At 34.6% G+C, this 12,392-nt stretch overlaps 1 protein-coding gene, 1 non-coding gene and 1 pseudogene across 2 annotated transcripts; 2 read left to right on the top strand and 1 right to left on the bottom strand.

Annotated features, from left to right (window-relative positions):
• TRNAL-CAG lies at positions 619-698 on the bottom strand. The gene has a single exon. It is a non-coding gene; the product is annotated as a tRNA-Leu (tRNA).
• Positions 763-4,512, top strand: LOC105157089 (annotated as a pseudogene).
• On the top strand, positions 5,629-9,173 carry LOC105157039 (activating signal cointegrator 1). Its single transcript, XM_011073336.2, has 4 exons — positions 5,629-5,850; positions 7,274-7,921; positions 8,023-8,121; positions 8,347-9,173. The coding sequence occupies exons 1-4, from the start codon at positions 5,695-5,697 to the stop codon at positions 8,590-8,592; spliced, it is 1,149 nt and encodes a 382-aa protein (XP_011071638.1). The 5' UTR covers positions 5,629-5,694; the 3' UTR covers positions 8,593-9,173.

The following is a 12,392-nucleotide window of genomic DNA, read 5'->3' as shown; positions in this document are numbered from 1 at the left end:
AGCTTATGGATAAACCACTTCCATCGGACTTGCGAAAGGGGTCCTTACTTAAAGAATGTTTGACATTCGGGATTAAGATATGTGGACAATCGCAAAGTTCCCAGCGTCATACCTGCACGATTGTTTGCTCAATAATGCTCCACATAAATACATTTATGCTAGTCCAAATCCGTTGGACCCCTACTATTTTGCATGCATCAATACAGTTTTAAAAATAAATTAAAAACGATAAAATTGAACTCAAATTATTATAATAAGGGTAAAATAGTCAAACAAAATTAAATTTATTTAAAAAAAAAAAGAAAGTAGCTAGATACACCTCCCAATATGTTTCTAGCTTTTGGCCTAAAAGTATTTTTCTTAACCTTTTCATAAGCAAAAGTTAGCACCTAATAGCGTTTTTCTTAGTCGTTTTATAAGCATAAGTTAGCATCCCAAACACTTCAAAAGTATTTTTTTAGAGAGCCAGAAGTAGAAAAGCGCTCTTTTAAAACTCTCGCAAACACTCTCGTTGTGTTTTTTGTATCAAATAAAGCAAAATTCTTTTATACTTTGGACCTTAGTTTATTGATTTTCAAACTAATTGGAAAAAAAAAATAAAAGTAAAATAACAGAATTTGTCAAGAGTGGGATTTGAACCCACGCCCTTTCGGACCAGTACCTGAAACTGGCGCCTTAGACCGCTCGGCCATCTTGACTTTGGTACGCTTTGTAAATTTACAAAGTTGTTGAATTTTAGCCGTTGAAGTCGTAATAGAACCTGAATTTCAAATTTTTGCCTCCCAAAATATCTTTTTCTGTCGAAAATCCAAATGATTGCCTCATAATCCGCACCTTAAAGCACCAGAAATTAGTGTATGTATGCCACAAATTCATGTCCTCCCCGCTGCATTGCTAGAAGGCCCGGCAGTTGAATATGGTGAAAATCAGGGCAAGCTCGAAGCACTTCACTTAGTCAACAACCCCGCAAATTTGAGAGGATTGACATTCATAGAAAGCAAAGTAGTGCATGTCGTTCTACTGAGATGCGGCATAATATACTCGACGTTTACGCTGCAAACAATTCTCTTGATGCTTACTCAGAGTGTGGTGCATGGATTATGCATTTAAGTTGTTCGAGGAAATTCCATTACGGATTGTAGTAACGTGGAATTTGATGATTTTGGGGTGTAATAATAACTTCCTTTTCGATACTGCCTGGCGGGTTTATTGTCGAATGCATAATATGGGAGTGGGTATGGATGAGTTTACTTATGGCAGTGTTCTGCCTGCTTGTGGTAAAAGTATTCAAGGAACGGTGATCAAAGGTGGTGCTGGAACAGATGTTTTTGTGGAAACTGCTATTGTTGATTTGTATGCCAAATCTAGGGCTATGTGTGATGCTATTAAGCAATTTAGGCTAATGCCAGTGCGCAATGTTGTCTCTTGGACTGCTGTCATCTCTGGTTTTGTTTAGAAGGGTGATTCAGCTTCTGCTCTTGGGGTCCTTAAGGACATGCGTAAGACAGGAGAGGAGATAAACACCTTCATAGTCTCAAGTATGCTTTCAGCCTGTGCAAATCCTTCTGTGTTTAAAGAACACTACAGGTCCATTCTTGGATTTTGAAGATTGGGCTCTATTTGGACCCAGTAGTGAAAGCATCCTTAATAAACACATACTCATAAGTATGTGCCATTGACTTATCTGAAATAGCAATTTGCATAGGCTCAGGACCTGAAGCAAGTAGGTGTCTGGGATAATCTGATTTCTGCATATGTTCATAGTGCAAAATTATGGAAAAGCAATCATTTTGTATCAAAGAATGCTAAAAGAAGTTATTATAGACATAACCGTATTGTTTCCAGTATCTTAAGCCTAATCGACAGTTTAATTCTAGGGAGAAGGTACAAGGATATGCTCTGAAAGTGGGTATGGTGTCTGAAGTTTCTGTTGGCAGTTCGATTTTCACGATGTATTCAAAATGTGGGGACTTGGAAGAGTCTTTATGATTGCCGGTCTTGCAGAACACGGGTGTGCAGATAAGGCTGTTCAAATGTTTAGAGAGATGGAATTTGAGAATTCAGTTCCTGACGAAAAAATTCTAGCTACTATTCTAAACTTATGTTCTGCTCTTCATTCCTTGAAGCTAGGTAGAGAAATTCATGAATTTGCTCTTCGATGTGGGTTTGTCGAGCATACCATCATAGATGATGCACTTGTGAATATGTACTCAAAATGCGGTAATCTCAAATTCAGCTAAGATAGTTTTTCATGCGATGTCTTTCAACGATCAGGTTTCTTGGTCCTCTCTAATTTCAGGATTTGCCCAAAGGGGGTACATTGAGGAGGCTCTTCAGCTTTTACACGCGATGCTTCCGTCTGGTATTACAGTTGATGCCTTCACAATCTCGTCAGTTCTTGGGCCTTTTTCAATTTTAAGTACACCAGGCTTTGGTACCCTATTGCACACATATATCATTAAAAAGGGTATAGATCAGAAGCTTCCATAGGAAGTTCACTTTTCATGATGTATTCAAAATGTGGAAGTATTGGTGATTGCAGAGAGGTGTTTCAGCAGATTAAATATCATGATTGGAAAATGATGATCACTAGTTATGCGCATCATGGAAAAGGATTGGAGGCCTTACAATTGTTTGACCTTATGAAGAAATCAGGAGTAGAGCCTGATGATGTTACTTTTGTTGGTCTATCTGCCTATAGTCACACTGGTTTGGTTGAATAAGGGTATTTTCATCTAAATTCGATGATCAGAGACTATGGAATTGAGCCTGGTTACAAGCATTACACCTGTATGGTGGATCTTCTTGGCTGTGCAAGAAGACTAGAAGAGGCTCAGAGGTTTATTGTCAACATGCCTATCGAACCTAATACTTTAGTGTGAAACTGACTTGCTGCTTGCAAAGTGTATGGTAATCATGAGCTTGGAAAACTAGCTGCTGAGAAGATTGAGGAATTGCAGCCTTCTGGTGCTGGAGCGTATGTATCAGTTTCAAATATCTAGTCTGAAGCAGGAGAGTGGGAACATGTTCTGAAAATTAGAGGTTCAATGAAGCAGGAGTAAGAAAGAAGGAAACCTGGTGGAGTTTCATATGAAATATAAGTGTTGATCGAAATTATCTTTTCTCCATCCAATCACCTAAAGTAAGATTACAAAGTAAAGAACTGCAAGTCTCACATGGGAAGTACTGTATAGGCAAATGCGCAACCTTGTATATAGAAATGACTCAGTTCGACACTCTCACTTACCTTCATGGGCCTAAAGCAATGTGAAAGATGGCTTCTTGTTTCCAGTTACCGTTTCTGTTTTAGATGGCTATTGAGAAGGAGTGAAATTGAGCTGCTGTAAACAGCGACAACCCCAGAACGGCATAACTAATAACTTTGACAAGAGCCAATTTTCCTCAATTCAATCCACAGAAATTCCACAAGCCCAAGGAGTTAATGACCGGACATGATGCCACGTTCAGTAATTTGCAGTCAACATAGCGAGTTTGCATCAGGTGAGGATATCCTCTCATTGCTCTGTGTGAGTATGTTAGGTAGCTTCAATCATTGATTTTGGAGATTTGGAGCAGCTATTGACTTGTATCATTAACTTCCCATTGTAATTGAATGGTTCTCATGATAGCTAGCTGCAAACACATGAAAGACTAATGGTATTTAAAGATGCTAACAAGATATATTCTTGAAAACTTAAGGTTCATCTTTTTGTGATTTGAAAGGGATAATGCTTATGCATGCATGTTCATTCCATTTTCAATTTCTTGTAACTTATCTGTTCCTTTTCTCCCTTAACTGATTCTATTCTGCATTAACAAAAACTAAACGATCTTATGTGTTGCATGCACACTGTTGTGCATTTATTCTATACCCATAGCTTCTCATCTTTTCTAATGCAGGTGGTCTTGTCAATGTCCAAATTACTAAAGAATCAGCAACTGCCTGCACATCACAAGGTTACAATTAAGAGTAAATGAATGTAGATTTCAGCTAAGACTGGATGAATTTCTGAAGTTCCATACAAGGAAACTGTAGTTGGAGAAAAGAACCTGATGGCCATGATGAAGTCATGCAGGCTAGTTCCTCGACTGGGGGACCGTCACAGCCGCCCGCCTCTACTAGTGCCTAAGCACAGCCTCTGACAGACCCTACCCCAAAAGAGGATGATATGGACGTCACTGATGAGGAGGGTTTATATTAGGTTCTTCTAAAAAAAATTATAATTGGATAATATTTTGTATTAATATAATATTTTTTTTCCTAATTATTCATATTTCATAATGTTTATTACATTTCATTATTTAAGATTTTTTCCACTTTAGTTTCTAACATCATCATGAACTGTGCAGGCGACAAACAAACACGAGGAGGGAGAAAGAATACCTTGCAGGAGTAGTTGGTTGCACATTTCAGTCTGTAAGAACTATTTTATGTAATAGATCAGGAGACTACACATAATGCTGAACTAGCAGTGGTTTTTAGATGTTCATTTATCCATCTCTTCTCCATAGCTTGGGGATATGTAAATTATGTAATTATCCCTATTTAAAATTTAAATAGGAGTAATATTATATTTTACATAATTCATAATATCTCAAATTCTTGAGGGGAGAAACTATAAATTTTCAAAAATTATTTTCACTTATAATAATTAGTTTGAATACTTATTTTCTATCTGAAAATCATATGCACATAGGTTTAATATTTAATGTTGAGCTGCATTTTAAATACTTTTATTTATTTGCAAAATTTAAATTAATTCTCATGTTTTTAGATTTAAAAACTAATCTATAATTGGATCACAACTTGCAAAATGAACTTTAAACTATTTCCAATTAGTTTCCCTTAAAAATGTATATTAAGTATGAATTTGTGGACAAATAATATGTGTGCATAGTTATAATCTACCAACACTCTGAAAAATTACTCGATACAGTGTTAGATATGAATACGGCTCGAACACAAATTTGCATGCCCAAACATATGAAAAAAAGAAAAGAAAGACACAGCGTCGGACACACCGTAGACACGCTTGCTGGCGTGTCCTACACGTTTAGGATTTTCTTTTTTTTTTTAATTTCAAAAATTTTTGAACTGTTTTTAAAAAAAAAAGTTTAATAAAAAAGAAAAAAAAATTGTTCACTCTTTTCAAACTATTTGGGATGAAATTATTAAAAATCAGATAGATTGTTTGATGATTTAACTAATTTGAATATTAAAATTGTTTAATATCGTAAGTTTTAAAATAAACTGATTATTGTATATAATTAAGCCGCATTTAGTTAAAAATTTAGATGCAAAATATGCTTATTTTGAATTTTATTTTAATAGTATTCATATTGGAACATTTTAATTATATGAGAAATTGAAAATATATATAATAAAAATATATATTATATACCGTTGTTCATATCGTGTCATGTCTTAATTTTTTAATACTTTTTTATATTGTCATGTTCGTATCGCAATGTCCGTGTCCATGTCCGAATGTTATGGATGCATAGTAATTAAATTTTTAATTACAATCTATATTTATCCGGATCTAAGCAAGAGGATCCGGCCCATGAGCAGGCGTAGGCTCGGAGTACACTAACCCCCAACTCTATAATTTAGATACAAATACAGTATACACATTTCATACGCAGACAAAGTGTGAAAAAGCTTCTTGATTTGAGAGAGAGAGAGAGAGAGATATGGGGGTGGAACCATCGGGAGAATGGTTGGAGAAGGCGTTGACGGAACTCTGCAAGAAGGTGGAGACGGGGATCGGATTGGATGGGGAAATCATATCAGGCCTCGTTTCCTACTGCGAGATGGCGCCTCCACTAGATGCGAAAGAATACCTCGATGTATGCATATTTTTCATTCAATTTTGGTGTTAATTTTTATCTGGGTTTTGGACTTTGTCTTCCATTTAATTTCTGTGGGTATATGCTCAAATTGCTATGTTATTTTTTCCCCCATGTTTTGGTTATTTTGCTTGTAACTTGTGTGATTAGGGCATCTAAATGCTTATGGAATTTGATTGTGCTTGATAGACATAAGAATGTTGTCATGCAAAATCTCTAAATTTGTAGCAGTATTCATGGATGCAGTATGTCATGCAGCTCTATTCCAAAGATGAAAACATACAGATGCTAACTTGTATTCTTCACCAGAGTGCATGGTTGTTTATTATTAAATCAGTGTTAGAAGTCAAATCTTGTTGTGTTTTTGTTTGTTTGTGAAGCTTTTACATTCAATTGCATTGCTATTTGGTGGTTTTAGTAAACTAAGGATTTTTAGAGATGGTTCAAACAATTGAAAGCATGCCGAGGATATATGTTAACATGTTCTTTAGAAAGGTGACTAAAGGCGGAGTACTTGTCAGAATCTATAATTTCTTATTGTTGGAATGGTTTTATATTTACCAAATGAAGATATATTCTTTTGATATTTCATTCTATGAAAGAAATGATGCATTATCGAACTAGTTAAGCATATATTTGTTTATATTCAATTATTCATATTATGTTTTATGCTCGTAAGTTGTGATAACATGAATATGTTATCATTGTATTCATGCATAATAGCGATGAGTTAATCATATGAATTATGTAAAACCATGTAATGTCAAATAAACGCTTAATTGTCGAGCCTAGGTTTTAAATGGCTTTACAAAATTGTAAATGTGGTGATCCATTACTTTTTATTTTTCCATTTCATAACATAGAAGGAAAAGCAGAAAATGAGTTATCCCCAGAATCATTTTGTGCAGCTACTCAAGTTGCCATGAGTGTTATTTTCTTACTCTTTAAAGAATGAGTTCCAGGAGAATCAGAAGGACGTACATCAGTGTCATGTTGTTAAAGATTTTGATTCGAAAATTCTCTCCTTCCCATCCCCGATAAAAGTTCAGTACTGCAACTTCCATTACTACGAGTTTCTTATTCACCATGGAGTTTAAAGCTTATCAGCACCATTTCATTGACGATTTTTATACGTGAAAGCTGTGGAAATTATCCTGTATTCCCACTCGCCACTCCGGCAACTGCAGCTGTTGCATCCAATGGACGTTGATTCTTTCTCATGTTGGGAAAATGATTTTATAATGTTCCTCCTACCAAAAATGAGACATATATTGGAAGAAAATAAACAAGGATCTTATATTAGAAAATTTTCATCTTGACAACTTCATTGCTTTTCATGTTACTGCAGGAAAATATGTGATTCATGGCCACATCTTTTGAGGTGTGTTATTTATTTATTTCTTTGTTTGGGTAATTTCTGCAGAATATCATTGGTGAGGAAGCTGGAAAAAGTGTAACTGAAGAGTACTTAAAACGGAGAGGTCATGTAAATGTTTACAACACCAGCACAGGTACTCCAACTTCTGATTTGCATGCCTATGTTAAACCACGTTCAGATGAAGGTCCACTCACCACAGCTAAGAAACCACAAAGAGCACCAAAACAGGCTATGCCTTCCTCAAGTCAGGAAAATCGAAGTAAAAATGAAAAGGCAGAGCCCAAAAGTACGCATACCACAAATCAAAGTAACTCCAAGAAGAAAAAATCAGGAAAAGTTGTTACTCTTGCTGAGGCTGCAAAAGGATCAATTGTATTTCAAAAGGGGAAGCCATGCTCATGCCAAGCCCGTCGACACAGGTTGGTGAGCAACTGTTTATCTTGTGGGAAGATAGTCTGTGAGCAGGAAGGTGAGGGGCCTTGCAACTTTTGTGGTGCCCTTGTGCTGAAGGAAGGAAGCACATATGCTGGTCTGGATGAAGGTGTTATGCTGTTAACGGATGCTGAGGCAGCTGCTGAAGAATTTGCAAAAAGACTTGTTGAATATGATCGTAATTCTGCGGCCCGTACAACAGTTATAGACGACCAAAGTGACTACTATGAGATTGAGGGAAATAGCTGGCTATCAAATGAGGTCCTTAATCTCAAAATATTTATCGCCTACCAGATGCTCCACCAAGAAAACAAAAATATGATTTATATGTTTGACATTCTCCATAATTCTTCTGCTTGCAGGAAAAAGAACTTCTGAGAAAGAAAAGAGAGGAGTTAGAAGAAGCTGAACGGGCCAAGCGAAGTAAAGTAGTTATGACATTTGATCTGCTTGGTCGCAAGGTTTATAACTTGTTAACTTTTCCTGTTACCATTGGCGCGATTCTGGAAATTCATGAACTCTGACACTGAAATCTATATTTCTTCTTTTCTTGGTTGGGTGGGTTGGGGGTTGTCTGAATCTCCCAGCTCTGTCCTCCAGCTGACTGGTGATTTTAGATTTGAGTGCACCAAGATGAAGTATGCATTACAAGATTATTCCTTCAAGTGAGACTTTGTTGGCTGCAGGTGCTTTTGAACAAAGATGAAGCGTCTGAAGAAATGCAGAACAGAATTTTACTTCGGCCACCTGACGAAAGAGAAGAAATTCGCGTTAAACCAAACCCAAATCTTAAAGTTCAACCAATATTCATCGACCCAGGTCCCAGAAGATCAGCCAAGGACAAAAATTTGAACAAAAGCCTAAGCAGTGGCCTGTGCTTGGAAATAAGTGGGAGGGTACAGCACGGCACCAATGAAATAGATGTTTTGTGATGACTCAATACGCAAATACTACATTTGACGATGTTTTCTGTCTGAAGAAAATTATCGAGGAAGAATGAGCTTCGAGAAATTTCAGCTTTGTTTACATGCAAGAATGTCCATTGTTGTTCTAGTCCCGTCCATCCCCTGCCATGGCTGAAAAGGGAGACAAAGGAAGGAAGAAAAGTTACTGGTTTATGAAGCAGCTGGAACTGGTGATAAAGGTACACCAATACCATTTCTTTTTTGGATTTACTTTTCTTCAGCATGGAGGTTGATGTTACCAAAACCTAGAAGTCGGCTGTTTTTCGGTCGAATTGCCTTCAGGAATTTGAATTTTAACCTGATGCAATGTGAATTGCCAACACTGGGGTTGTTGGATAACTTGCATCACATCTTTGTGGTGGGTGCTTATGGAGCAACAGGGTCATAAATTTGTGCACATTTTCATAGTGTAAGTGCGTATGTATGTCAAGTGAAATAGAAGATATATTTGAAATAGAAACTTTAATCCGATCAACGATGGTTCCCTTAAATGAAGTAGCAATTGAGAATGTGGATTCTAATCGAGCTGAAAAAAGAATGTTTTCTGATACCAAGTTGTTGTAGCGTTCCACCATTCTATACCAGTCATATTAGTGTAGATATTTATATCGATGACGACAGCTGATTTACTCGTTGATATTCATCGCATACTCAACTTAAAAATCCTCATATCATCGAAGATATATCCTAAAAATCCTCAATGATATGGGGGCAGCTCAATTATGTAAAATATGATCGCCTGGTCTTAAGGAACTGGGCTTCGATTTTAAATGAATTGAGTTGAGTCGAACATATATAGTAGTCAAGTTTGTTTAAATTTCTACCAAGTTTCAAAATATGTATGCGTTTATGTTGGATGTTAACCGAATCAAGTTTAACTAGCTTTAATTCAGTCGAGCTTCGAGAGTGAACCTTTTCTTTAGCATATTGTATCTTTCTTTTATTTTACTAATCAAGTAAAATTCAAACTGAGCTAAGATCTTGTTAAAAAAAGGAATTTACTCAAACCTGATTTTTTATATTTTAAAGAAAGGATAATTACACTCGTCTTTTTTGAGTTTTGGTGCAATTGTACGTAAACTCTTTGTATTTTGAAAAGTTATATCTAGCACTCCTAAAGTTTGTTTTTGTCTTAACAAATAAGTTCACTATGAGTCAAACTTTACTGCATTTACTGATATTAACAAAGAAATAGAAAAAAAAATTATACTTACACTTGGTTGACTTATTATTGATTTATTGCAGGTTAAATAATAATTTTTATAATCAGTTACTATCATATATCTTCACGCATTAATGCATGAAGGTATATATATATATCTTTATCGTTATAAGGGTATTTTAGTCGAAAAAGAATTGTTTGACCTACAATAAGTCAATCGAGAGTAAGTATTAAGTTTCATTCAGTTTTCTTTTTTTTTTTTTTTGTTAATATCAACAATTTAGTGAATTTTGACTAACCGAGGGATTTATTTATTGGACGTAATCTAATATTAGGGTTGCTAAATATAATTTATCAAACCACAAAAATTCTACATATAATTATATCAAACCTCAGAAAAGGAGGATGTAATTATCCCTTAAAAGAATGTGTTCAAATGAACCTAAACTACAAGAAAGGGATCATTCCATTACGAATTAAAATTATACCAATTCAATATTTTTTATCACGTTTAACAAAATTGTTGCAGCAATTTGAGCATTGATATGATTAATCAACATTTGTTGTGGTTTTGAAGTATTTGCCATAATTTTTAGATATTGCTAGGGGTGGCAAATGGGTGGGTCGGATTGGCTCGGGTCCAATATCGGTTAGGTTCAAAATGAATTTGAATTAACGGGTTGAAAATGAGTATGATTGGATTGAAGATACCCATTTCTTTATACTTAATATTTATAAAATTCAAAATTTTAGGTAATAATAATATTATAATATTTTTAATATAACTTGTAATATAAAGGACTAAATTGCATTATTCATTGTTTACGGAACGTATCATGTACATTAAAAATTTATTTGTTAAATATAAAACGAAAAGCTCGTAATGTATTACAAAAAAAATACATATTACAAAATACTATAATTTTTAAAATGAGATGAATAGTTATGCAATCAATTTTTCCATAATTATTTATAAAACCGAATTGTGGATTTTCAATCGCAATCAGTACATGTTTGTTCATTATAAATTATTATTAGATATTGATATTTGATATGTTTATTGAAATTCATAATGTAATTGTATAAAGTTAATACATTCAAAATAATAAAAAGAATATTAAATAGTCATGTATGAATTGCAAGTTCACACTATTTTACAAAATTGTTCACTTTTCTTTAATTTGAAAAATTGATAATTACTAAAATGATTTTTGATAAATTAATAGAAAATTGAACATGAAAAACCCATTTAAAACCTATAAAAACCCATTTGAACCATGATTACCAGTGATAACAAAAGGTCATATTTCTTTTAGTGCTGGCTTCAAATCCCTCTATTTTTCTAACATGCATGTCTAGATCACATAATAGTTAACTCGAAATATTGCAATTCAATGTTATCTTCTATTCCAAATTTTGTAGACGTAGCACATGTTAATTGGAATAGAAGACACAACTGACTACAAATTCAATCCGCCTGAGGTACCGATGAGAGTTAAGAAAATTGGGTCCGGCGTTACGAGTTGGAACGTTCGGTGAGGACGACAACTCAATCCGATGGACCACTTTTGAGGATGGAATTTCATTAGATTCCGTCCGACTTGTTGTTTTTCTTTCTTCCGTTGTAATCATCTATGGCGGTCTTCTGTTTATATACGATAGACGAGTCGAAGGAGGGAAAAAAAAAAAAAAAACAACAAGAAGGTAAGAGGAGGAAATGAGAGGGTGGATGTAGTTGAAACTCATAGTAAGTAGTCAGAGCACAAAGTATTGGGAGCTTTCAATCCAAAAAGGTCACTGTGAAGGTGTCTCTGTTAGTCCCCACTGTGTGTTGTGGGGTTTGAGTATTAATGTTGTGTATGAATGAATGGAGGCCTTTGAACATTGTTTCTCAGCCACCACTTCATCTGCTGGACTTGTTGAAATTTCAGATCTTGTATTAAATGGACATTCCTAAACTGAGGATCATGTAATAAATGTGAATCACAACTAGTTGTAGTGATACAACAAGAATGTACACTGCCTAAACTTTTGTACTCTGTTTTTCCTTTTGACGATAAAGGTTAATAGTTTATCCTAATACTTTAAGTGTAATGTAAATAAATATTTTTTTCAATCAATTTAAACTCTTATACCATTCTACACGAGTATTAGTTCCGAGATGCAAAATAAATGAATATATATGGACTAAAATTGCTCTTGAAAAGTTATGTAGGGATAAAATTGTCCGAAATTGGACCAAAGGACTAAACTTAAGTAATTTCAAAAGTCATCGGACCAAAACTAAAAAGGCTAAATTTAAAGGACTAAAATTAATAGCAGGCAAGTTTAAAGGACTAAACAAATAATTTTCCCTTATATATATATTTAGTTACAAGAATGTTTATTTTTTCACAAAAATGAATTTCATGATTTAATAATTATGTACTATTATTTTGTAAAAATTATTATAAGTAAGAACTAGTGACAATAAAATATGCACATATTTGTCCCTAAATATCATTAGTGACACATGAATAATGACGACCTAATGATAAAAAATAATAGTTGTGACTAAGTTGTCACTATAGATGTGTCACAAATTGTGACACCTCCTCCGTAATTC

Source organism: Sesamum indicum, linkage group LG3 (assembly GCF_000512975.1).
Source record: "Sesamum indicum cultivar Zhongzhi No. 13 linkage group LG3, S_indicum_v1.0, whole genome shotgun sequence".
NCBI lineage: Eukaryota > Viridiplantae > Streptophyta > Magnoliopsida > Lamiales > Pedaliaceae > Sesamum > Sesamum indicum.
Note: the sequence above shows the minus strand (reverse complement) of the source record. Positions and strands in the feature narration are given on the sequence as shown.